The sequence below is a fragment of the Setaria viridis genome, chromosome 4 (genome assembly GCF_005286985.2).
Source record: "Setaria viridis chromosome 4, Setaria_viridis_v4.0, whole genome shotgun sequence".
In the NCBI taxonomy this organism is placed as follows: Eukaryota; Viridiplantae; Streptophyta; class Magnoliopsida; order Poales; family Poaceae; genus Setaria; species Setaria viridis.
In genome coordinates this window covers 7,282,586-7,309,084 of record NC_048266.2, presented here as the reverse complement: position 1 = coordinate 7,309,084, position 26,499 = coordinate 7,282,586, and the positions used below count along the sequence as shown (strand labels likewise).

General features: G+C 46.4%; 5 protein-coding genes across 12 annotated transcripts; 2 read left to right on the top strand and 3 right to left on the bottom strand.

The window, feature by feature from the left end:
- Window positions 1–34: 34 nt before the first annotated feature.
- LOC117852039 (RING-H2 finger protein ATL32) lies at window positions 35–1,960 on the top strand. The gene has a single exon (XM_034733958.2). It carries the CDS (start codon window positions 196–198, stop codon window positions 1,516–1,518), a length of 1,323 nt encoding a protein of 440 aa, XP_034589849.1. The 5' UTR covers window positions 35–195; the 3' UTR covers window positions 1,519–1,960.
- Window positions 1,961–4,814: 2,854 nt separating this feature from the next.
- LOC117851945 (L10-interacting MYB domain-containing protein-like) lies at window positions 4,815–5,977 on the bottom strand. Its single transcript, XM_034733855.2, has 3 exons — window positions 5,884–5,977; window positions 5,497–5,802; window positions 4,815–5,406 (listed from the first exon to the last, which is right to left on the bottom strand). Exons 1-3 carry the CDS (start codon window positions 5,965–5,967, stop codon window positions 4,825–4,827), a joined length of 972 nt encoding a protein of 323 aa, XP_034589746.1. The 5' UTR covers window positions 5,968–5,977; the 3' UTR covers window positions 4,815–4,824.
- Window positions 5,978–9,308: 3,331 nt separating this feature from the next.
- On the top strand, window positions 9,309–18,881 carry LOC117852390 (chaperone protein dnaJ 1, mitochondrial). Of its 8 annotated transcripts, none has more exons than XM_034734466.2 (19): window positions 9,309–9,643; window positions 9,749–9,788; window positions 10,443–10,535; window positions 10,626–10,717; window positions 10,944–11,027; window positions 11,122–11,160; window positions 11,292–11,432; window positions 11,519–11,560; window positions 11,654–11,741; window positions 12,871–12,935; window positions 13,025–13,087; window positions 13,159–13,231; window positions 13,663–13,754; window positions 15,740–15,811; window positions 16,020–16,076; window positions 16,439–16,487; window positions 16,559–16,622; window positions 17,631–17,746; window positions 18,285–18,881. In XM_034734466.2, the coding sequence occupies exons 1-19, from the start codon at window positions 9,584–9,586 to the stop codon at window positions 18,419–18,421; spliced, it is 1,467 nt and encodes a 488-aa protein (XP_034590357.1). In that variant the 5' UTR covers window positions 9,309–9,583; the 3' UTR covers window positions 18,422–18,881. The 8 variants fall into 8 exon arrangements, 6 of the variants coding, with proteins under 6 accessions (XP_034590357.1, XP_034590359.1, XP_034590360.1 ...); XM_034734468.2 differs by having other exon boundaries at window positions 9,310–9,643; window positions 18,322–18,881; XR_004639826.2 differs by having other exon boundaries at window positions 9,311–9,643; window positions 16,559–16,596; window positions 17,657–17,746; window positions 18,322–18,881.
- A 565-nt stretch (window positions 18,882–19,446) lies between these two features.
- Window positions 19,447–22,287, bottom strand: LOC117852391 (GEM-like protein 1). The gene is made up of 4 exons (XM_034734471.2): window positions 21,972–22,287; window positions 21,750–21,851; window positions 20,314–20,585; window positions 19,447–19,949 (listed from the first exon to the last, which is right to left on the bottom strand). The coding sequence occupies exons 1-4, from the start codon at window positions 22,270–22,272 to the stop codon at window positions 19,761–19,763; spliced, it is 864 nt and encodes a 287-aa protein (XP_034590362.1). The 5' UTR covers window positions 22,273–22,287; the 3' UTR covers window positions 19,447–19,760.
- A 1,777-nt stretch (window positions 22,288–24,064) lies between these two features.
- LOC117851376 (SNW/SKI-interacting protein A) lies at window positions 24,065–25,647 on the bottom strand. Its single transcript, XM_034733182.2, has one exon. The coding sequence runs from the start codon at window positions 25,645–25,647 to the stop codon at window positions 24,145–24,147; it is 1,503 nt and encodes a 500-aa protein (XP_034589073.1). The 3' UTR covers window positions 24,065–24,144.
- Window positions 25,648–26,499: the final 852 nt, after the last annotated feature.

Genomic DNA, 26,499 nt, shown 5'->3' with positions numbered 1-26,499 from the left:
ACGCCCCGAGCCCATCAAACCTGACGTGCGCCGCCTGCTCGCCGCCGCCCAGCCACCAGACGCCACGATCGCACCATGTCCTCTCCATGACTCCACTCCACCCCGTTTATATGCACCTCCGCTCCCCGCGCGCCAGCGACTCCGTCCAATAAGCACAACCCGCCCAGCGCCCACCCACCACTGCATGACTGCCACATGACGACGCCTCGCCACCATGCCGCGCCGCCGCCGCTACTCGCCGCGCTCATCCTACTACTACTGCTCGTCGGGCCCGCCGCCGCGCAGGGGCCGTCGCGGGACAAGGACAACGGCGGCGGAGGAGGCGGAGGGTACAGCAGGCAGACGCAGCCGCCGGGGTTCAGCGCGCCCATGGTTGTGCTCCTCGTGGCGCTCATCGCGGCCTTCTTCTTCATCGGCTTCTTCTCCGTGTACATGCGGCGGTGCGGGCGGGGCGCCTCCTCGGGCGGCCCGGCCATCCCAGCCTCCGCGCTGCTCGCGCTGTCGCGGCAGGAGGAGCGGAACCGGCAGCGCGGGCTCGACCCCACCGTGGTCGCGTCGTACCCGACCATGAGGTACGCGGAGGCCAAGGAGCTCCGGGTCGGGGGCAAGGACGCCGCGCTCGAGTGCGCGGTCTGCCTCAGCGAGTTCGAGGACGACGAGGAGCTCCGGCTGCTGCCCCGGTGCAGCCACGCCTTCCATCCGGACTGCATCGGCGAGTGGCTCGCCGGCCACGTCACCTGCCCCGTCTGCCGGTGCAGCCTCGACCCCCAGGAGCTCGCCGCGGCCGAGGCGAACAGCTCCGGCGAGCTGGCTGGGGAGGACCAGCAGGCGGATTCGGTGGCTATCGACGTGAGCTGCGACGGCGCCGAGGAGGAGGACAGGAGGAGGGAGGAGGCGATGGAGCTGGAGCGGATCGGGAGCCAGCGCCGCGCGGTGCGGTCGCGGTCGGGGCGGCCGCCGCTGCCGCCGCCGCTCGTCCCGCGGTCGCACTCCACGGGCCACTCCCTCGCCACGCGCCTCGACGGTGACCTCGAGCGCTTCACGCTGCGGCTGCCGGAGCACGTGCGCAGGGAGATGGTCGCCGCTGGCGAGGAGAGCCTGCGCCGCACGGGGCCGGCGGAGCGGGACCGGGACCGGGACCGGGACGGCAGCGCCGGCGCCGCCCGAAGCGCGCGGCTCGGGCGGTCGGACCGGTGGCCGTCGTTCATCGCGCGGACGCTCTCGTCAAGGGTCCCGTTCTGGTCCGCGTCGAGGAGGGTGCCGGTGCCCGACGCGGGGGAGCCCGCCGTGGCGGCAGGGACGACGACGGAAGCGTCCCCGAGGACCACCAAGCGTGAGAAAACGGCCAACGCGGCGGACGGCGGCGCCGTGACCCCGCCCAAGGGGAGCGTCCGCTTCGACTGCCTCGGCGGCGCCGCCACTGCCGTCTCCGGCGCGAGGGTCGGCGCCGCGGCCGGCGACAGCGAGACCGAGGACGACGACGAGGAGAAGGCGATCGCCCGGCAGCGGCAGGCCTGATTCGCGCCACGCATCGCGCGCGTGTGTTCGTCGATCCACACCACTGACTACGGCGAGACGGCGACGCACGTCGCACGGACGCGGCACATGGTAGCGTATCAATGCGCGGCGAGGCGAGGCGCCGCTGACTATCCATGGCCATGTGATCCACGAGACGAAGCTGCTCGCGCGCAAATGTGAACGCGCCGCGGGAACGACGACTCCGTTCCGTTGGAAACGGTTTCATTTTCCAGTTTTTACTCTTCTGCGTGCTGTAGTACTTTAGAAAAATGAGAATGCGAATACGAGACGTAGAGGAGTTCTTGATTATTCTTTTCCGTTGCCGTTGAAAAATGGGGCGAAGTCGTTGTAAAGATAGGAGCTGAAGTTAGGCTTGGTAAGCTGAGAAAGTATTCAGTTCAAGAAGATTCAAAAGGTTTACGAAGTAAGTGTTGACTGATTACTGAGTCTTTTCTTCCACACTGGCCCATAGTTTATATTGCCTTCCGACGGGGATGGTCAGAAAACCAGCAGAGAACAGTGCCATATCAAATGGTAAGAGCTTGCCCTGCCTCTATCTCACTTCGAAATGCTTTTTTCTTTTCTGTATCCCGTGAAAACAATTACTCCCTCCATTTCAAATTATATATCATTTTACTTTTTCTAGATACATACATATTATTATGCATTTAGATTACATATTATTATGCATCTATATCTAAATGCATAATAAAATTTATAAATTTAATAAATCTAAAATGATCTATAATTTGGGATCGAGGGAGTAGATTCGTGTGAATTTCAATTTCAATCATCGTGACACCGGCGCGACGGAGGGATGTGTACTCCACGGCAGAAGGTACCGTGCCGACGCACAGCCTAATCAATTCCTGTGTCCACGCTCCTGCAGTGCTAGTTTGACTTCAACCTTCTAGATGCGCTCCACTGGACGATTAAACAACGGGGTCCTGACCTTTGAAAACAGTGATCCTTTCTAGATGCCAATAATGGTCCTCATGACTCACTGACAAAGACTCGTCAGCGGGCCGGCGTTGGTTCCTAATCCCCTCTATCTGAGATTCAGTTGAGAGATACCCTGCAGCCTCGTTCCACGTAGCGTCACGCAATCACGTTCCATGGAATCAGAAACTGCTTTTTCTAAGTATTCTTTGTTTTGTTTTCGCAAAAGAAGTAATCTATGTTTTCGTAGAGAAACAAAGGCTGCAGTAGATAATACAGGTAAATCCATAACTTCACCTGACAAAAACAATACAGCACAGTACACACTCCTCATCTCATCTAGTAATACTGGGACTGTGCAGTCAAGTTCTCTCTAGAAGACTATTGCTAGCATTTACTCAGCAGGACCTCATGAACCCTCGTCAAGAGACCAGATCAGTACACGACCCGATAGAAAAATTTGAAGCGTACAATCTCTATCAATTAAGGTCTGTTTGGCAGAGCTCCACGCAGCTCCAGATCCAAAAAAACAGTAGCTCCACTACAGAGCAGCTCCAGCGTGGATCTATGTTCTCACCGTGGAGTTAAGCAAAAGTGTTTGGCTGAGACAACAGCTCCAAATCCAGAAACAGAGTTTTTGGTTGGATTGTCCACTAATACCCTTGGTATTTTCCATTTTTTCTTCTCATTTTTTTCTGAAAAAAGAAAAATGGCCGGAGGAAGACATACTGGTCATTTTCCAGTCATTTTGACATGTTTTTTTATGTCCGAAGAAAAATGGCCGGAGAAAAATGGCCGGAGGAAGACGTATTGACATGTTTTTTTATATACGCATGCATCCAGTCATTTTCCCAAGAAGTTGATTAATTGTTCATACATAAATCAATTGTTCATACATAAATAATTGTCCATACATAGAAAATAAATTTGATAATTCACTACTTCATTTCATTCTACCTCCAAGCAAGAGCAAGATTGGTGGCCAGCTCATCGCGAAAAATATCCATTGTAGTGACACTGCCTTCTGAAGTAGATCCATCCGATGGAACTACAAATGGATTGTACCGTTGCGGTATTGTAGGGACAAAATTAGGATCACGATCAAACCGAGCAAAGTCTGAATCCTCACTATTATGCTCACGAATGAAATTGTGAAGGACCATACAAGCAATAACTACCATTTTTTGTTTCCACATCGGGTAGTTCGGCATTTTGTATAAAATTTGCCACTTCATTTTCAATACGCCAAAAGATCGCTCAATCACATTTCGAATAGAAGAATGGATGCGATTGAATTTTTCCTTTGGGGTTTTTGGTTCCATACCTCTATGCCACTCAGGCATATGATACCTCTCACCCTTATATGGAGCTAGATAACCTGGACGATTGGGATAACCCGCATCGACAACGTAGTATTTACCTACAAATGATGACAAAAAATAAATTTATTTGTAGTCACGTATAATGGTAAAATAACTATTCCAATAAATTTTACCTTGCGGTGGATGTGGAAAGAATTTCTCATCCACACTCAATGCATTGTATAACACACTTGTGTCATGCATAGCTCCTGGTTGGCCCGTTGACACATATGTGAACCGCATGTCGAAATCACAGACTGCTAAAACATTTTGGGTGGCTATCCCTGTCTTCCCGATATACCTCACTTGATCATCCGGTGGAAGGGAAACACGAATATGGGTGCCATCAAGTGCTCCAATGCAATCTTTGAAATGTGGATATGCTCGCCTATCATCCCTTATTCTCCTATGAACATTATGAAAATTTGGATCTTTTGGCCTAATGAAATCCTTTGCCATGACCATCAAACAGTTTAGAACATTCTCAAATTTTCGACTAATAGTTTCACCAGAGTGCTTGAATCGATTTTGACATTTTCTATTAGACTCATTTCCCGCACAGATAAATAAGAAAATTCCTAAGCTCTCTTCGGTAGACATGTGCAACGATGGTGTTAGCCCATACCTCTGTACCAATAAGCCATGAAGATCAAAGAAGATTTCTGTGCTCATACGCAACTGGCTATGGCATTCGCCTGGAGTGTGCAAAGTCTCCAAAATAAAACCCATTCCACTAGTGGTAGATGTCCTTGTAGGGTTTTTAGTAAGGAACATATCAACATATATTTGAGCAAGCATAGCACCTCCTAGGATAGTTTTGAAAAATTCCTCATTCTCATCACTAGAATCATCACTAGACAACTGCAAGAATAAAAATAACATGTCCAAATAACAACGTAAGATGGATGAATTAAAAATGACAACAAATTAAGCATCACAAATTTGTCCATATGACATAGATGAATAAAAATGACATGTCTAAAAAAAATGGCAAATCACTCGGCCATCACTTTGCAAACATCATATCGTACTTCCTCTTAAGCCAACTAAACCTAGCCTCATTGGTGGGAATAGTCATGAACATTTCCCTTTGCTCTTTCTTGACAAAAAGCTCAGTTGCCACAAAATGCTCATCACTGCCACACGCAGCCCCACATGCGGCAACATGGTCCATTACTTGTTCAATAGTGATCCCAGCTTGCCTGCTTGCCACAAAAGAGGAAGCATTATCTGATATCTTGGAGATGTGTTCTTGTATAACTAATGCTGTGCTTGCCTTAGATTTCTTGTTAGGTTTATCAAGGATCACATGTACTTTTTTCTTAGCATTGGCAACGGAAGGAGAAACCTCCTGGACCTCATCGCCATTGTCTAAATCATTGTTACCACCCATCTCTAACCCATCCTCGGCATCAATGAAGTTGGAACTCATAGGATTGGGTGCTTCTTGGCTTGGGGGTATGATGGGGTTGGAACTCATAGGATTCCAATGATCTTGCTCTTCATTAATGATATTTCCAAACATCACCTTCAACTCATCTTCATTTTGGAGAGGCCTATTCTTAAATTTCCCCACGCCAGGAATGTCCTAAAAGTGTTTGACAAAGGTATTAAATTGAAATTATACAAGACTAATATAATCTATATATGAACAAAATACCATGCGAGAAGTGCTCACTTTTTTTGTTTTTTTCCACCACTCGGCGTCCATATTGATAGTTCTCTTCTCCCAGTTCCAACCAGTACCAGTTTGCTTTCTCATTAATTTTTTCCATGCAGACAAATCACCCCTCAACTTATCCCACTTGTTCTTAAGTTGACTTTTTTTCAACATGATACCGGTACTCTGAAAAAACCTTTCTTTCACCTCGGAATATCCCACATTGTTCAAATGAGTGTTTGGTCGATTTCCTTTTCTAACTTGTTCAGCAAACAACTTGCAAACAATGGTGGTATAGCCATCATTCCAATCCATATGATCACCCTATTAATGATTTCCCCAAAATATTGTTCAAATTCCAACTCTATTATACAACAACTCTACTACAATGGAAGAAAAATATACCTCATCATCCCTTGCCCTTTTGTTAGCTGATGCAGCACGCCTCCTAGCTTGCGCAACCAGTGTAGAAGATGCCTGCGATGCCATCAGGAACTCATCGCCGATCACTGCGTCCTACATGCCATTTGCCAATAATCCAATTAGTATATATTTCCAATAATCCAATAATCCCAATTGGCTCCTGGTGCAAAAATAGCAAAATAGCACGCCAAGCATATGGAGCTCCAAGAGAATATTACAAGGCTATTCTATAAGGCAGTATGATGAACCTCGTGTAAACAGATCATTTATAAGCACATAAATATAACAATAGTTGAAGCAAAATTAATGGATTCAATTAAATAGGAAGTTGTCGGTTTCGTTGTTGTTTTGCATACAGACTGAAACATTTCAGCCCGGGCCCTAGGCTAATTTGTAGTGTGTGTGCTTTTTGTTACGCAATGTGTGGCAATTGGCCGGTCTATTTGTCATACCTTCCTCTCAGGTCCACATTATCATTTTTGGCAGAGTACATTGTTGATCTGAACAGGACACGCGACAGGAAGCTATCATAACCATCCAGAAACAGATTGAGACGTTCTGCACATTCTGCTATACCTACCGGACAGCCAAACAAAAACGATGGCCCAACAGAAAGCATATTGACAGTAGGCCGAAGCTGAAAAATAGACAGTCAAACAGCCCATCACGACAGCCCAACAGAATAATACAAGGCCTACTAGATTGCCCCATAATCAGAAAATCTTCTAATTTTTCTAACTAATGCACCTCTGTCTATATTTTATGATTTTCCTCTTTTTATGTATTTTTTTAACAAACGCTTCCATACTCACATGCACACTAACCTGCTATAAAATGCACGCATGCACACATTACCCCTTACCCCAGATAGAACCTCTTGGAGAGCTGACCAGGAAATGTTGAGATGTATAATAGAGCTGTAACTTTTAGAAATGCTGAATTACTAGGACAATCTTTTGTGGATGTGTTTTGGTTGAACTTCATATCCTTGATCTAAGAGCGTCGCTTTGTTTTTATTTATAGGAAGAGTTGCTCCAGCTAATTCGAGTTGTCGGTAGCAGTTTCCATGTAAAGACATAACCTAAATTACTTGGTCAGGTGCGTGTCGAGGAGTGGTACTAATCAACCTGAAGCCCTTTCTATTGAGCACCAGGTGTCAAGTGAGCAAACTGCTACTACAACCAAGGCAAAAGGGAAGAAATCATCTGCTGCAACCAAGCTTCCAATAAGAATACTATTTTTTAACTACATAGCCTTCCAATAAGCCAACAACGTTCCAAGGTAACAAATTGTTTGAGCTGAACTGTCACAATATGAATACTGGTTGTAAACAATTTTTTAGAACAAAAGATACCGTGTACCCCTGTTGACATCAAATACATCCTACTCATATACAATTTGACATGGTTTTCCCTGAAAATACAATTAAACCGCTTTTCATAGCAAACCATATGAATGATGGTATCAGTAATCCACTTGAAAGCGACTGAACGATTGAACCACCGGCTAACATGAACCACATTTGCCACAATATGTAGCAACTATTACAATCACAAAAAAAGCAAATTTTAATTGAGCACAACAAAAGTTTAAACCAAATACGCACATCTAGCAATGTTATTTTCATTCCCACGGCAAAGCAAACTGCTACTACAACCAAGGCAAAAGGAAAGAAATCATCTGCTGCAATCATGTGGAATTTGTGAAATCAACGGGATTGATGGATCTTACCAAGCCATCCGCGTCGCCCAGGCCACCCGCGGCCCGGCTTGCGCCGTCCAGGCCGGCCGCGCCGCCCAGGCCAGCCGCGGCCAGGCTTGCGCCACCCAGGCCGTGCGCGCCGCCCAGGCCAGCCGCGGCCAGGCAGGCGCCGCCCAGGCCCGCGGTGGCCAGGCAAGCGCCGCCCAGGCTCCCGCCGCCGGGGGCGCCGCCCAGGCCGGGCGCGGCGGCTAGGCTCCCGCCGCCGGGCGCGGCGCCCAGGGTCCCGTCGCCGGGCGCGCCGCCCAGGCCCGCGACGGCCAGGCTCCCGCCGCCGGGCGCGCCGCCCAGGCCCGCGGCGGCCAGGCTCCCGCCGCCGGGCGCGGCGCCCCGGGTCCCGCCGCCGGGCGCGCCGCCCAGGCCCGCGGCGGCCAGGCTCCCGCCGCCGGGCGCGGCGCCCAGGCCCACGCCGCCGGGCGCGCCGCCCAGGGTCCCGCCGCCGGGCGCGCCGCCCAGGCCCGCGCCGCCGGGCGCGCCAGTGACGCCGCCGGGCGCGCCAGTGACGCCGCCGGGCGCGCCAGTGATGGGGCCGGGACGGGAAAGTCCAACCCTAGGGGCCGGATTGGAAGATGAAGGGGGCGGAGGAGGTGGAGGAGGAGCTGATCTCCTCATTCCCGGCGGCGGTCCGGCCACCGACGGAGACGAGGCGGCGGCCGGCGCTGGATGCGGCGGGGGAGGAGAAGGAAAATACTACGATGAAAAAACAGAGGGGCGGCGCGCGGAGGAATTAAACAGAGGTCGAACCGGTACGGGATGTGTGTAATCGATGGCATTGGTGGGTAATTTCCACCAACTCCATGAGGGGTTACAAAACCAGCGTTTTGAGAGCACCCCCTTGGGTGCTCCGTGGAATTGGTGGATCTGGGAGCTGGATCCAATTTTTTTGCGGATCTGGAGTTCACGGAGCTGCACCGTTTGGCTGGAAAAAATAGGAGCGGAGCTGTTTTTTTGGATGTGGAGCTGCGTGGAGCTCTGCCAAACAGGCCCTAAACAAATTCTCAACACGCAATGTTCTCCGGTCAAGGCTGATTTAGTGATCTGACAAGAGCAGAAGCCGGGGGTGTTTGGATACCCGGACTAAACTTTAGTCCCGTCACATCGGATGTTTGCACACTGGAGTATTAAATATAGTTTAATGATAAAACTAATTGCATAAATGAGAGCTAATTTGCGAGACGAATCTATTAAGCCTAATTAGTCCATGATGAATTAGCTCTCATTTATGCAATTAGTTTTATAATTAGTTCATATTTAATCTTTTTAATTGGTATCAAACATCTCACGTGATGTGAGCTTAAAAATTATTATACGGATCCGAACACCCCCAGTCAGCGACCAAGAGTTTACAGTTGGCTGCTATTGCTTCTCTGCTACCGTGGACATGCAGCTAGCCGAAGCTCATCAACGGAGGAACACTTCGTGTAATTGCATTCACATGGGCTGTGGGGGGCGATTTGCAACAAGGGTCGGCTCTGGGAGTGGGCTTGCGCAACAAATGGGCTTACGAGGGGACTAAACTCAGACGACGGCCATAATTTGTGGGAGGTGTTTGTGCAATTTTGCCAGTGGTGGCCCATTAAACCCACAACGTGTTGACAGAGTAGAAGGCCTGTCACATTGGATTAAGCCTTTGTGGCAGCCCACCAGCCGCTAAACCCCCGCATTTCCCTTCCTTTCTTCTCCTCCAATCCACGATCCTCTTTCCTCCTGCTCCTGCTGCATCGCCGGGGGCGGCTTGCCGGCTTCTCGAACCGGGACGCTTCCTGGAACCCACCTCCTCCACGCCGCTCTGATCCTCCCTAGGCCTGTCCACTCTCCAGCCGGGGCACCCGCACTTCTCCTCACCCGTGCGCTCCAGTAGAGCCAGTCCCCGCCGCCCGAATCGACCTCTCTCCATTCCGCGCCGCCACCGCCGCCGCCCCCCATGGGCCGGTTCGGGTGGCTCCGGCACGCCTCCAGATCTCTCGCGTTCTGTTCAGGCGAGGTGAGGCCGAGCCCTCTTGCATTTTGCTGCCTTGCCTATTCTGGTCTGGGGTTTTGCGGAGTGCCGGAGTGCTAGTTGTTTACTCCGTTTGGGCTTTGCTTGCAGGTGGCTGCGCCGAGGAGCACATGGATTCGGCCGGATGCGCGTAATTTTCCTTCCATTTGACTTGTTTTGTTTGATCACTTGTTGGTTTGCGGTTTGAGAGACGTTTTGCTGTTTCTGATGCAAGTGCACTGTTAAAAGTGTAGATGATTTGGCGGATTTTAGGGTGAATACAGCGGACTAATGCTTTAGAAACAGTCCATTTTATAGGGTATTGACTCACTAATTTCACCCGCACAATGCTTTCCTATCATGTTGTGGTGTTTTTTTAATCATATGAATAATTTTAGTTTTATTATTTCAAAGTACACTTGTAGAAACAATAACAAAGTTCCATTCTCATTCTGAATAGAATACGAAGGATTATTTTAGCATACACAAATTTTTTGATGCAAGCATAGCGTAACCAATTCATACTAGCACATTCCTGGAAAAAGTTTGTGAGTAGGAACAACTGCTTATTATATACTGAGTGTGTTTCTGTGCATATAATTGGAGAATATCATATATGCAACAGATATGAGATAACTTTTTATATCTGCAGTTGATAGCTGTACATTTACTGGCTACAATCAGTTCCAAAGTGTGGCTCTATAATCTTAGACTACCATTTTTCTACTTTTCAGTATTTCTCTGTTCCTTGCCCTAAAATTTTTTTTCTGTTCCTTGTTTTTATTTTTCATCTTGAGTACTGCAGCTTGCAGCTTTACTGGTATCTATATTGGTGATAAGTACTATGGCCGATTCATGCTGACATCATCTGTATTGAGCAGGAGTTTTCATGCTACAGGTTAATATGCTGGGTTTAAACTAATCTTCGTATCCTAATTAGTTTTGCAATCACAAAGTGCAATTAAACATTTCTGGGTGCTTCTGCCAGGTCACCGTTGTTCGATAGATAAAGATTATTACAAAATTCTTGGTGTTCCTAAGGATGCATCGCAGGATGACATCAAGAAGGCTTTTCATTCTGTGAGTATCATCACAGTTCAGCTAATCCTGAGATATTCTGTGGCTCACCTATAATTGGGCTATTTGTTTAAGATGAGCATGTCATAAATCTAATATCCATGGACTAAGTGCCAATCTCATCTGTTGTTCTCTGAAAAAAATGCAAATGGTGTGATTTCGAGAGTTTTGTTTGTTAATTGAATCATTCACATTTCTGCCTCTAAATTAGAAAAAAAAATGTATGTAGCTTGCAAAAAAGTACCATCCGGACACAAATAAAGGCAATACTGCTACAAAAAGGATGTTTCAGGAAATAAGAGATGCATACGAGGCGAGTAAGTTACCATAATTTGTGTTTTTCTTGTTTATGTTTTCGTTGCTATACCAAAATTAACAATGTCTTTTTATGCTAACTTGGATTCCAGACATTACGGGATCCTTCAAAGAGAGAGCAATATGACATGGTAAATTTTCACGGTTTGTTTTCCCTTTTTGCAACTTTTTTTAGGAAATGGCTTGGTTTCTTTCAAGCCCTTTAAACGGAGTTATTTACTTTATAATCTGGAGAAGTTTATGTTATGTTGTAATATGGCAGCTATTTTCTAGAGGGTCAAGGGGGGATTTTGATGGATCCTATCATGACACATTCTCAGGATCCAACCATGACCCTTTCACAGAATTCCACAGACAGAATGATGGCCATTTCTCTAGTAAATTCTATAAAATATTTTCTGAGGTATTTTCTGTCACTTCAAATACATTTCCTTCCACTTGTCATTTCACTACAGACTATGGAGTACAACTTATTCTCTTGGATTTCAGGTTTTTGGACAAGACACAGATATGCGTGCAAATGATATTAAGGTTCGTTCTTAAGCCTGATTCTCTTTCATTTTAAGTTGTCATTTTCTGTAGTCATTATCTTGTCGAACTTATTCTATCTCTTGACTTAAGTAGGTAGAGTTGAATCTATCTTTCAATGAAGCTGCCAACGGGTGCATAAAGAAGGTGTCTTTTAGTGCAAAAAATGTTTGTGATTCATGTGGTGAGTACACTTTTATGCTGGAATCGTTTGCTAGGTACATTTATTTACAGCACTTGGCTTTTGTATAATTGTGGATTTGTTGAATCAAGTTAAATCATTGTGCTCATGCTGTTAGTCGGCACTTATGCATAAATCATTTTCTGAAGTGAACTGTCTCTTACATTTTGTTTTGACATTTTTTTTCCTGAAAAGGGTGTACAGTGTCTTAGTGCTAAAAGCTACCGCACAAGAGGGTCTGAATAAGGGAATTACTAGGCAGTCTTACCCTTGCTTATTTTGCAAGGACTCTGGTTTGAACACAAGACCTCTGGGACACTAATGGAGAGACATTTTTCCTGAGTATTTTATCTATTTGAGCATTTCATTTATCTGCTGAGTAGCCAACTATTTCAGAGACATTATTAGTTGAATTAGTTGTTTCTGTGGAGAGATAACATTCCATTAGATTGTCCTGGTGTCCGTTTATTTACTTTTTGTTGCATGATATGTGATAAGTATTTTTTTTTTCTCGAACACGCAGGAGAGTTGCGTATCATTATATTAAGAAGAAAAAGGGGTTTAGAAACCCGTACAACACCACACTTTAAATCATAACTACTATTCCATTTTAAATACTAGTCATGTCCTTTGTAAGTCATAACCTTCCAGAATCAAGTTGTAGATGCTAGTAGTTTCAGCGAAGCATTCTAGAGAAAATAATGATCGCTTAAACTCAATAGGAAGATTGCCATATTCCTGTGTTTCTGTCAAACACTTCATGAAATTGTGTAATAATGTACCCGCAGTAACCAGTCATAACTTTGTGTGGTTAGCAAACTCTCATACTTTGTGATGTAGGCAGTGGCAGAGATAAAGAGGGTTCTGGGGGTGTTGCAGCACCCCCTTGGCCAGGAAACTTAATGCATAAAAACTCATAAACCTCTAAATTAGTGTGTTGTTTAGCCCTAAAACACAATGTGATGATGTGCGGAAGTATGTAACATTAGAATCAATTAATTGTTTAATTCTAAGAAGGTTATAAATTTTCTTCACAAAGCTTCCACCTTGCTTGTGCATATAATGATCATCCTGATTTAGCCCATTGTCCTCTTTTCTGTTTTGATTAACCTTGATTTTCTTTTACTGTTAGGTGGGAGAGGTCATTTGGCAAATGCAAAGAGATATGTTTGTCTCTCATGTAATGGTTTAGGAAGAGTAAGTGTTTGCTATTAGTTTCAAAGTTTCCGTGCAGATATGTATGGTACATTGCATATGGCTTGTAATTATACTGTTGGTTTATGCAGGTCACTAACTATCCATTCACATCCACCTGTGGTGTTTGCAGAGGTGTTGGGAAAGTAATTAAGGTAACGACCATGCAAGTAAGATAAAGGACTCATGAGTTTTCCCCTAGTTCATGTATGATAATTTTTTGCAGGATTACTGCTTGACATGCAAAGGTTCAGGGGTGGTAGATGGTATGAAACATGTAGAAGTGAATCTCCCAGCAGGTGCCTTTTGTCAGTTTGCTTCTTTCTACATTCCTTGGAGTTATCCTAAATTCTAATGCAGTTGCAGGGAGAATCATACTGGAAATTCTCCTTGACTGTATTATTTGTAGGCAATTAGGCATATATTGTTGAGCTAACACGTAGCTGCCAAAATCTAGGTTCTATTACGTACTGCGCATCCACTCTTGTGGAACTTTTAGATATCTAGCCCTTTTGTAGCCACTGCTGCTCCTTTTTATTCTACTATATGGAGGGGTTCCTTCATAATTTGCTGAGCTTGTTTCTGGCTTCCTCTTTGCGTCTCCATCATGTTGCCTGAATAAGTTATTAATTACAGTGCGATGTTTTACTATTAATTGAATGTTTAACAGAACAGTTTGCATTGCAATATTTTAACTCATTGAAGATATTTCTTGTTTTCTGCAATGTAGGAATTGATTCTGGTGATACAATTCATGTACGGGAGGCTGGAGATAGTGGTGGACTTGGCACCGAACATGGAAGTCTATACATCACAATTCAAGTGAGAATGCATATTCTTGCATGGTTCTTCTTGTACATATATATCAACCTATAAGTTCATTGAATTCCAATATTCACAGATATCCAGGATTTAGTTACCTATCACCAGAGATATATCTGTCAAATTGACTTGTTGGTGTTAATAGTTGTGGTGCCAATCAGGAACCATTGATAAACAAAACTGTTACTGATGATACTTTTCCTGTCTTTAGTTTGTTATGATAGATGCTGAATGTATAAATCGTATTGAGGCCCAATGGGGACTATATATAGAGTACATGAGACTATGAGAGACACATGAGGGGAACCCTAGACTACGAGATTACAATATTGACCTTGACTATTATACCCTTGACATAGTTCACTACAGTGTGTCACAACAATGCATATTGGCAAATTCAATTGATTGTGCATGTGAACTCAACTTACACAATTTGTTCATGTGCCGTAGGTGTAGGACACTTTACATTTGTCTATGACCATTCTGAACTGGTCTATCATGATTTTACTGGAAAGTGTGGGTTCACAAAGATTATGACTGGTTCATATTCTACTGGAAAGTGATGCCTTCAGTTCCAACAGTTGTTAGATGTGCACGGTGTCATGCATGCTTAGTTCAAACAGGCTTTCAATGCACAAAAAGTGCACCTTTTGCTTTGAATAAAAGGAGACATGCCAGTAAAAGGCGAATTGAATGCTCCAGCAATAGTTCCAGTTCTGAAGGGAAATGAAAAAGGGAAAGTCCTGCTTGTAAATTATGCCTGAACCCAAAGGATCCATTTCCAAGCTTCCGTCCTAGCTTTGCCTGTCGTTGACATCAGAACCATTTTCTCCAAAGCTTCTTTAATGCACCTTGTGTTTACACCAATCGTGGTGCGGTCGATGAAGCAATAGCGTGCAGGTAGTAGCTGTAAATGAATCACCGATACTTCACTAGTCCAGCCGTACCCGTATCCAGTACATCAATACTCCAATACTCTCTCTATACCACCACTGTGTTGTTTTTCAAAGTCACGTATCGCCCGTACTCGTATCGCGTATTGGTGATACATAGGTAGCCGTCTTTCGGGGCCTTTTATCAACTTTAAGTGCAATACCTTCGGGATGTCTCTCCCCTCATTAACTACTAGACTTGGATGGTCCAGCACATTAACTACTTTTAGACCTTGTTTGGATCGTCTAAAACTAATTTTTAGTTGGGACTGAAGTTTAGTTGGCTACAAGTGAGCCAACACTTTTAGATGACTAAAGTTTAGCTACCCTGTTTGGATCCTAGAACTAAAAGATAACTAGGAGATGCATAAAAATCCATTTTACCCTTGTGGGAGAGGAGAGAGAAAGGGGGAGGGATGGGTTACTGGGGGGGGGGGGGGGGCAAAAGTGACTTTTGCTACATGTTAGCTACTTTTAGCTCGAATTAAATGGTTTTGGTGGACTAATGAACTAAACTTTAGTTGGGGTGCAACTAAAAATTAGTTCACCTTTTAGTCCACCCGTTTGGAGCTCCTAGAGTTAATTTTTAGCCAACTAAAGTTTAGTTGGGGTCTCCAAACAGGGCCTTAATGTCTTGGAAATACCTCAAAAATAATTTGATAAGTACCACTTTGCTCCATAAATATTATTGGTGAAGGATTTGTGACCAAAATTTAAAGGATGCCTTGTAGTATACGATTCCTCATTGTTATGCATGCACTTTGCCAATTTGCCACGATGCTCGATGTCTCTGTAATGTGTCGTCTTTGATTCTCGCATCATGTAAGTTTGCGACTGTAACCAACACACTTATTAGGATCAGGAAGTGGTTTTCTTTATTTATCTACTGACTACTGAAGTACTGATGAGTTCATAAGTGTTCTGTCGTGCTATTACGTATTGCCAAGAGCTTATCAGCTTTGGCCGTTATGAAATTAAATATTATACAATATTACCATTCTCTTGTATCAACAATTTAGTTTCTGATTATTCCATCAACTGTGTATATTATAGGTAGCAAATGATCCGGTGTTTACGCGAGATGGTGCTGACATACATGTCGATAGAAAGATAAGCTTCACACAGGTAAATAGTTTCTTTTCACCTTGTATTTTGTTCCTTTCCATTTCAACATTTTAATGCTAATTTCTCACTCTCAGCCTCAGGAACATTTTCCAAACAATAGATTATGTAATTTCCCTTTATATAGTTCATGTATCATTATTTATAATTTGTGGTTTTAATTGTTTCTTGTGATGGGTTTGTTGCTGATTTTCCTTTTATAATTGTGCAGGCAATGCTTGGTGGAAAAGTTGAAGTACCTACTTTAAATGGGAAAACAGAAGTGAAGGTAATAATTGATGCCGAAAAAGGACATGCATGGCCACTAACAAAAATTATGAGAGAGGAGACACTTATGTATTATATTATCTGTTGTGTTAAGAGTTAGGTGGCGAGCCTTTGTCTTAAATCATACTATTTGCTATAAAAATTATACTATTCGCATGGTATACTATTTCAAATTTAAAATGCCTGGTATACTTCATCTTATTTTTATTGAAACATGTATGCTTGCACTTGTTTACTTAATCTTATTTCTGTGAAATAATTGCATGTACTTGTTGAATGGATATGCTATCATGTGTTAAGATAATATCTATTGCCCCCTCCATAATTTCTTTACCTAATTGACATATGGTGGAATTTATCCAGATACCCAAAGGAGTTCAACCAGGTCAAGTTGTAGTTTTAAGGGGAAAAGGTAACTTGTGAAACTTGAGAAACGTCTCACCTGACTTCTAATGAGATGCTGATGATCATAATTTCTATCAGGATTGCGAAATCTGGCAGGATACTCTGGGGACCAATATGTACGATTCTTAATTCATTTCCCCTCGTAAGTTGCTTGTCCTTACCTTGACTCATTTTTTTGCCGACATACAATAGCTTTCCTCCATATAAAACAAACTGTTATGGTGTTCCAATTACTTCAGTCATGTGTTTGCCCTTGAAGTAAAAGTATATTGGGTTGCTCATTGGTTAGCTGTTAGCTCACACTTTGTTGAAACAACCTTGTTATACTCTTCACAACGAAAGTAATGATTACCAGTGTCATATCGATGAAGTGGACAGAGTAAAAGATGTTACAGTTGCAGTGGATATGCTGCTGTTTGGACAGTGATGTGAAACTGATCTGAAGACGGATGGTTAAACTGGCAGTTGGGCTTGCTATTTGATTGGTCCTTGATCACCTCTTAGCATGATTAGATTGTTATTGGTTTTAGGGTTTGGGATTTGTGATCACTTCCTTCTATATTTATGGGTCTATATATACATGTAAAAAGAAGAGTACGAGCTATCCTAATAAATCATCATTTGTATGCGTCTAATAATTTCATTGAGGTATATTTGGATTGACCACCTTTCTTCAATATCTTGAGCCTTTGAGTACTACTAGTTGGCACAGTGCTGCATCAGACTCAGCACTCTGTTAGAAAACAGCGTGTTCGTTTCATATTTTCTCTTGCATTCCTCTGCTTACACATTGCCCTAGTGGGCCTAGTAATAGAGTAAAGCTTGGCATTCGTATCAGTAGGGTGCTCATTGTATATTTCCTCTTGCATTCCTCTCTATATGCAATTGCCCAATTGGGAGCCTGTCATTTGTATCACTTGTTACTATGAATATTTTTTATTTTCTTGGCAATTTCTGCATCAGTACTTTGGTGTCCTGTTCTGTTTATTCTAAGTAAACATTTGATCATTGAATGGCCCTAATATTAGTCATTTGCTTTCTTTGATTTGCTTAACAAAAGTCAATATATTTGATTAAAGGACCTTAAAGAAGATGTTGCCATTTTGTTTGGTTTATGGTAAATCATAACTCATTGGTACTTGCTCTTCAGTTTGGTTTATGATGTACTATCTGCAGTGTGGTTACTGAACGTCAACGTGCGCTGCTGGAAGAATTTGCAGTGGAGGAAGCTACAAAAGAACAAAACACTTCTATGGTGGGAAACTGGTAAGTTCAGCAGTTCTCATGCTTACATGCATGCACACAATCAATCCATCCGCACCCTTCCCAGCATTCAATGGTGAAGGGAAAATGTGTTATTTCCAGTTAAGCGATTCAGTGAAGCTCACAGTAGGTTTTGCCAGTATCAATTGTTTTACCTTTTTTCTATTCTGTTTTATTCCTGTAAACTTATTTACATTGCTAGTATATAATCTCTGAACAAAGGTGGTAGTCTCACTATCTTAACGTTGCCCATCTTTGTAGTTATATTCAGTCTCTTTGAAGTTCATATTATTCTTCAATTTGACCTCTAGAAGTACCACATGGTGGCACCCTCATGATATTTTTGTGTTGATATTTTTTTCCTGTTCATTTATTTATCAAGTGTAAAGCACATACTTATATTAAACGTCATTACAATAGATATAGAATCATGCTGGTGCTAACTAACTGGTCAGCTTTTGAAAAATGATAAATGTGATCTTCATTGTTTTGCATTATAGCATGTATCTTCTGGTAGTGATAAAGATGAAATTTTAAACAGGCTTTATCAGCAGCTCTCTACTGGTTAATACTTACAGGTGGGAGCTAGTCGCAGAAAATATGACAGGACAAAAAGTCATGATCGGAGTCGGCATCCTCATACTGATTCACATGATACTGAGCAAGGCTGTGAGCTAAGGCTTGGAAGCTGCACTTTTGTCGGGGCAGTGGGGCAGCATCATAAATTTCTCTGAAGATGTGACTTCACACAATAGAACAGTGGGTCACGATTCCTTAAAGATTCTTTGCACCCATGAGAGATCACAATTTTGAAGGAGGCGTCAGCTAGAAGATTACTGGTTCCTATGGGAAAGATAATCATAATAAAATATTTGGATCTCATCACATAGTTTGGAGCGTCTGAGATTGTCATTTGAGTTGCCTATGATGTCTCTTCAGTGGTGCAGTATGGATGCTTACTATTGGGATAGTTCAATGTGTCCAACCATGTTAGGGTGAAATCGGGTGTAATTTCTTTTGACTTCACGTCATCCTTTTTCCTTGATCAAGTTATTCTGTACATATTTTTCCTGTCAGCCCGCCATGCTGATGTGGGCTGGGCCACCTCCCAGGCTGCGTTTACTGCTGCTTGTCTCCAGCTTTGTCAACAACGTTGGGCGTTTGGATTATTTTTGGGTTACGCCAATGTTCATCAAAAAGATCTCGCTACTGCTATAGTTCTCACCTTAGGAATGTACGTGTTCTGGGGTCCCATGCTATGTCGAAATCACGCACGAACGCACGCACCACCACCGAAGTTTTAATGTCGAGAGCGATTTTTCAATGAATGCGCTCAAGATCAAATGCTTCGCATCGCACCCTCTCTGGTTTCTTTCACCGTTCCAGACTGGCAGGTTGCCTGTCATCAGTTCCCTCTTCCAGGCTTGGCCAAGACGCTAAGCCCATGCCGATCGTCCAGCTCCCAACCCAGTAAACCGCCTGACCGACCAACTGCGGCCGCGGTTCCAGCCCAGTCACGCGTTACCCGTGTGCCTGCCAGCGCTGCGCGGCGGTGCCCCCTCACAAGTCACAACCCACGCGGCCACGCCTACGATCACTTGCTCTGCACAGGAGTTCCCCAGTAACAACGTGAATGCAAAGAATGCAGTAACTGAAGACACATTCTGAAAAAGCATCAGTAGCTGTTTTCCTTTGACCTCCGGTTCCGTTCAACTTCCTAGGCCCTTGATATTCGAGTTCTCAACAAACATCCAATACTGTCACATTTCAATGTTGGTAACTAAAGCATTCAAAATGGACAGCGGCAGTGTTTTCCCCGTATATATCTCTTGATTACAACACAGGCAGGAATAACAAACATTTCCGACACATGCAAGCTAGTGAGTGTATCGTGTCAAAAGCTCCAGCACAGAGGATTTGAAACAGGAGACACTCAGAAGCCAAGGAATCTGGTTCCAAACTGGAGATGCCCCAATGATGTTGTGCAGATGTATCTGAAAACTTCTATTTGATGTCTTTACGGTTGCAACTCACGAGCACTAGCCAGGGCTTCTTGAAGACTGGCAGCTGCTTTGTCGTACATCAGAAAACCCATGAACCAGAACTCGTGGCCTTCAACGGAGACGACCTGAATATACTTCTCAGCCGGATTCATTTTGCTCACTGAAGGATTAGCTGCTCTTAGCTGGTGAAGAGGAATGACCACCTGTTTCAGAAAGTGAAAAAAAAAACTGCTTTTAGTACACAATCATGTGTTCATTTATGTCCTGCAGATGATTGAACATTAAAATGGATCAAGCAGCCACTGAGCCAAAAGGTTTAAGCTGGATGTGACAAATAAACATGCATAAGTCACAATCAGTGTGTGAGCATCCATCCAGGGACAGGCATAAGAGTAAGCACCCTTGTTAAACCATGTCCTCAGTTCCTTTTGTTTTATACTTTTATATTTCTTCAATGAGCACTCAAAGCAATCAAACAAGTCAAAAACATGGTAAACTGATGCACAAAGAGATAATTGGTTTCAATTGCAGTAGTTAGATGATACAAAGGAAGCGAATGACCCTTACCTTGTAATAACTCCATTCGGTTTTGTTTCCAGCTTTATAAGAGAGAGGATTGTCACTGCAAAATGCAATCTTAGCTGTAGAAATGTACAAGACTCCCATGACAGGACCTGCTGACGTTGAGAGATAGCATGCATAGCATATTTTCAGCTGCTCATCTGGAAGAACTTCGAAGGTCTGCTTAAATATTTTTTCATAGCCTCCTTCTGCTAGAACTTTAGTTCCTTGAGCTAGGCGTCCCATAGCAGCTTCAGTAAGACTAGGTCCAGTCTTGACTGTGAGGGAAAATGGTATATCGTCAGACAAAGAGCAAACCATGTTAACTGACAGAGGATATTAAGTTTTTTTTTCCACAACTTCATTTAGACTTTATAGGTTAATACAGGATATTGTGGGTTGGCAGTTGGCTATCAACTATCTGCCGAATGTCTCACTTCATCACGATGAGTTTAACTGATGCGAAGTAAACATGAATTGGCTACACATGCCACTGAATAGGATCTTCTCTTTGATAAACACTAATTTTCTTTTAGAACTACAGCTTATGCGACAAATGTGAAATCTTCACCGAGTTTATAAGTTATTGAACCCTCTGCTACAAGCACAGTAAGTTTTTGCAGAGTCTCCTAGAGTGCTAGTTCCATAGCAAAATTGGCATAGAAATACATCACTGGTTCTGTGAAATCAGGTATTTACCCTATAGTCCTAATCAATTGTACATAAAAGGTAACAGCAAATCTTAGTGTCATACAAGATTCTTCCCAATATGCTCCTATTATTCCTAAGGACTTTTGTTTATGGTGCAAGCAAACAGAAGTTTTACACATGCATTTGTATAGAAACAGGATGTTTTGAAATTTATAATCTTTCGTTACTGCGAAAACCGAACATTCAGTTAGTAGAAACACCATCCACTTAAGTTAGAAGAAAAGCATGTGAACTTGGTGAACTGGAGATGGAAAACAAGTTTGCTCCTCTCCAAATATTGTTAAGCACACTACAAACCAGATAACATGCTATGACTAATGAATCTCTGAGAAAGATCAACAAGGTTATCAGTAGAGTATAAGTTCTCCTGTAACAGGGCTTAAAGAAATGTTTTAAAGCACTAGTAAACTTTTGAAGATACCTAGCCTACAAGGCATAAAGCATACGGAAAGTTACAACAACAAAGTTCAAGTATGCTTCTTTACTCAGACCAAAGGTTCAAGTATCCTGCTACCCTAGCTCTACAATCCCCACCACAATGCCCAAAAGGGATCTAGCACAGCGTTCACTTTACATTTGCAACTTTATTTCTGGCGATGCCTTCCTTTGATCCTCAGAAAGCTAGCGTGTGGCACAAATCCGTGCACCTCAAGGAATGAATCTCGCAACCAAGCGAACGCAGATGGATTCTCCGAAAGAGAAGAGAAGGTTAGTTGGGTGCTGAGACTCACAGTGCTGCCACGTGTCCCGGCTGAGGCTCTCGACCATCTTTGTTGTCTCCCCCCACGTCTTCCCCCACCTCGACAGCGTCTCCTTCATCGCATCCACCGCGCCTAACAGAGAAAATACAGAACGAAATCAGAAGCCACAAAGCTCCTACACACAGATTATCCCAGCAATACAGCGCCTAGCTGAGCCCGACGCGTCGAGGCAGCGGGGGGGAGGGGTTTTACCCTTGGACGAGGAGGCGGCGGGCCCGCGGGACACGTACTGGCTGGACTCCGCGGCGGCGGCGGCGTGCACGTGCGTCGGCGAGTCCGACGTGAGCTTCTCGCTCCACGTGACGGTCTTGGGCGCCGGCGCGGGCGGCGGATCGGCCGCCTCGGGCGCCGGCGCCGGCGCCGGCGGGGGTGGGGAGGGATCGGATGCGGGGACGGTGGCGGCGGCGGTGGCGGCCTGCGCGGAGTCGGGATGCGGCGCGGGGGACGCGGAGGCGTCGACGGCGGGGTGCATCTCGGCGGGCGGCTGCTGCATCTGAGGGAGGGGGAGGGGGGTGGGGTCCGAGGAAACGGGGGGAGTGGGGAATGGGGTTGGGCGTGCGTGGGGTTGGCGACTAGTGGTGTGGTGGTGGGGTCAACCCGTTTCAGTTTGTTGTTGTAGGAAAGTCGCAGCTCCCACGCGGCGCTGCAATTGCAACGGGCAAGTGCGATCCCCGGTTCGCTTCATCGGATCGGAGAGCGGTGGGTTCTAGAAGTGGGCGGGGACTGGGCCCGTTCGGGCCGGTTCGAGCCAGACAGAGCAAATAGCGTGCAGTTGGATGGGCCTGCCAAGCGGAGGCATGGCGGAAGCAGAGAAGGCGACAAAATCCATCACTGTAGAAGCCGCCCATCAACGTCAACTGGCCCAGCTCCTCGTCTTCCTCTCCACCCACGAGCCACGAGCTACTCGTCGTCGCAACTCGCAATCCAGTGCCGCCATCCTTGTCTCTGGCCAGTAGCTGAGGTATGACTCAGCTAGGCTGATCAAGCTCCAAGCCTCAAATTATGTCGAAAAAACACAGAAGGATGCCGGCATTTAGAAGAGGATGAGATCCTCCTGGCAAAACAAGGTATGGCCCTTGCCGTACCGGGAGCTCCGCCACTGTCTCCTGCCGTCGGATCCATTGCCGCGGATCCACTGCCGGAACCTGCCGTCGCCCTAACTTAACGAGTTTCCACCGTCTCTTATCTCCTCGCCCCCACACCATCCTCCTCCACTGTCTTCAACGCTTGGAGCCGCTGAGTTCGCCTGCCAGGAAGCTCGCCGTCATGCCCCCACCTCCTCCGCCGTCCATCAGTTGTCTTTAGCCACTCACCGCTAGTAGCGCCCCAATCGCCGGTCCGCCACCCCGCACACAACCCGTTGCCATTGCCGATCTGCCACCATCCAAGTGCTCTCCTTCTATGCTCGTAATATTGTCAGAGAAGATCACTCACACCCCAAGAACCCCGAACCCTACTCAGCGCAATTTGCATGCGGGAGATGAAGCGAAGGCGGACGTAGGAATAAGAAAGCTGAGCGGTCCAAACTATCCTTCATGCATGGACCCATTTGTCACCCAGTGTCGCGCGTCGATGCGTGTAGGCGACAGATTGCTATTCGTCCAACACCCCTCCCCTTTTGGGGGCTTAAAGCCCATTATATTTTTTTCATTGGAGGCCCAACCATCCAATTATGCCCATAGTTAAATGGTGACGTGGCCTCCTATATATGATAGGCTGGTAGTTGAGGGAGCTAAAATTGACTTTTTTTCCCCTGGAACAAACGTGCAGTGATGCATATGTCTCTTTTTATTCAGTTTTCTGTAAAGAAAAACTTATTATCAGGTGGGCTGAATTCCTAGCAAAAGTATCCTATATCGTTCCACTTCGATCAAAAGGAATTTTATTGTCCAAACCATATAATCCCAAGCATACCAAATTCTCTCTCCCCCTCAGCTCACTATCCTCCCAAGTCTCAACACGAGATTCCCCTATCATAATCTATCAATTCATCCTAGTTTCATCCCGAAAACTTTGCACTGATTTGTGCTTGTTAAGTCGAAAAACATAGACGGCTAGTGTCACGTTCAACATTTCGACGTGCTTATAGTTATTGTTGAAATACTATTTTGATAGCTTCCGATCGTTATTGATGTGCTCTTAGTTTTGATCGGATAGCTTTTAGTTTTTACATTTCTCATAATACCGACGCCCTACTCGATTCCAACAATATCTTATCATTTTTGTTTTGTCAACAATATCTCATCAGCCATCAAGAATTCAAGACCATACGAAAACAACCAAAGTACAGCCTAGCGAAAAATCAGCCAAACTTTTTATATCCAAGTCATATAAGCAACAAAATCGCCGAGCACTTAGCATCTTCTCAATGTTTCTTCCCTTCCTTCACCTTAGTCATGTACTGATCAAGTTCGACGAAAGGGTCATCGGCTTCAGCGCTCTCCTCAGGCATATCGAACTCGACCGGCCTCTCCCTCTTGCCGGCCGGTCGGTCCGCAGTGCCAGAGAACCCCCTGTCAGGCTTAAACCTCTCCGTCCTGGTAATCTTCTCGATCTGCTTGTCGGCGTCGCCACTGTATATGTCGGAGTCGCCGTGCCTGCTGAGCCTGTAGAGCGTCGACAGCGCCGGCTGCGCTGCGAAGAGCCTCCCGGAGTACACGCTGTACATGTCGTCCGTGGCGGCGAACCCGGAGTTAATCCCCGTTTCCTGGTTGAATAGCCTCTCGTCGTAGGTGACCTCGCCTGCGCCGGCGGCGCCGCCGGTGCTCGCCATGCCGAGCGCGATCCTCTCGCTGACGTCCCGGTCCGCGTCCCTTGTGACGCTGCTCTTCTTGCCGCTCCACGCCTCCCGCCGCCTCTCCCACTCCCTCTGGCGCCGCCGTTCCTCGCGCTGCATCCTCTCCGTGTCCACCGGCGCCGCCGGAGCAGCGGCGGATGCCGCCTCGGCGCGCGCCCTGTTCGCGATCTCGCGCAGCTCCCGCTCCCGCTCCTGCCGCTCCTTCATCATCAGCTCCTTGCGCACCCTGTCGCGCATCTGGATGGCCTCCCTGGCCTTCTGCTCCGCGACGTACAGCGCCTCCGAGAGGCCGGCGAAGCCGTCGCTGATCTGGACGCCCTGCATCCGCCGGCCGCCGTCCGACGACGCCAGCCGCTTGTCGAGCGGGATGCAGTACCCCTTGGCGTTCTTCCAGTCCGAGACGCTGGGCGGGATCTTCCAGTCCTCCGCGTCCTTCCGCGACACGGGGCGCGGCGGCGAGTGCATCACGGTGACCGGTGGCGACCCGGCCGGCCGCGGCACCCGCCTGCGCCTGTGCCTGGGCGGCAGCACCGGATCCTCCTGCGCGTGCGCCATCCTCACGACCCGATCCTCGGCGCCGGAGCTGAACGCCGCCGACTGCCGCCCCGGCCTGTACCTGACGAACGCCGGGTCGTCCTCCCGGTTACGCGGCCGGACGCTCGCCGGCTGCGCCGCGGAGAGGCGGGCGTCAATGATCACCTGCAGCGCCGCCCGCGTCCGCGCGGTGGTGGCTGCCCCCTCGTCCTCGTCCTCGCAGGCGGCGTCCTGATCGGGCACGGCGACGATCTTGGGGACGAGGTCGGCGTGGCTGGAGTACACGATCTTGGCGGCGTTCTCGCCCTGCCGGACGACCGCGTCGAACGCGACGCGGCCGCGCGCGTCGACGGTCAGTGCCAGCACGTTGGACAACGATCCTGCCGCCGTATCGGGGTCGCCGCGGGCTAGGCCCATGGAGAGGGGGTACTGCACGACGTGCACCTCGGGGAAGGCGCCTCCGCCGCCGAAGTCCTCCTGCCGCCGGGGCACGAGGCCCGCGCGCCTGCCGTAGGGCGGCACGGTCTTCGCCGCCATGGTCTCGTGGGCTTGCTCGCGGCGTGCTAGGGCCTAGGGTTGGCTGCTGGTTTTGTTTGCCGTGACACGGACGCACGGCAGTCGATTTATAGAGGAGGAGAGTTACCGACTTCGGGGGGCAACGCAAGTGTCCGAGGCGGCATCGAACCGTACGCGCGCTCCTCCGCCGTGCGTGCACCGACATTCTTTCGGCGCCTCGGAGTCGTTCGTATGATCGTATCCGTGGCCCGCGGGGGCGGTGGTCTGGACTGAGGTGATTTTCGCGCTTGCGCGGGCCTGAAGTTTGGAAGCGGTCGGGCGGGACGGGGTGGGCGTTTTGGGCTACAAGTGGGCTGGGCCTTTTTTGAGAAACAAGACAGATCTAAGTCCTTCCTTCGAAAGAGTTCACGTTCCTTTTGAAGCACTACTTTTGCTTATGGTAATATAGAACTCGAGCGGTCACAACTTTTTAACTTTTGAGAAATTATTTGAATTTTTCTTGTGGACATAATTTTATTTATCATGAAACACACTTTATATGCACTCTTTTGTTATTATTTAAAATAATAAAACGCGCTGAAATGATCATGCAAGACCATGTCATTGCCAAAACGTTATGCATCTACGGACGCAAAGGAGTATGTAATTCACTTGCAAAACTACTCAAAGTTTAGCTTTGGTTTGAATGTTTGATCCATGTCAAAATTTCCACGACCATTTACATTATCTCATTGTGAGTTATAGCATGGTATAACACCTTAAAGATCTTGTGCATACTGCTGCTGCTCATTGCTCAATTAATCAATTATATTATTCTCTTCTCACTACAAAGTAAAGATGAAACAGATATTCCTGGTCCCAAACCCCAGACAA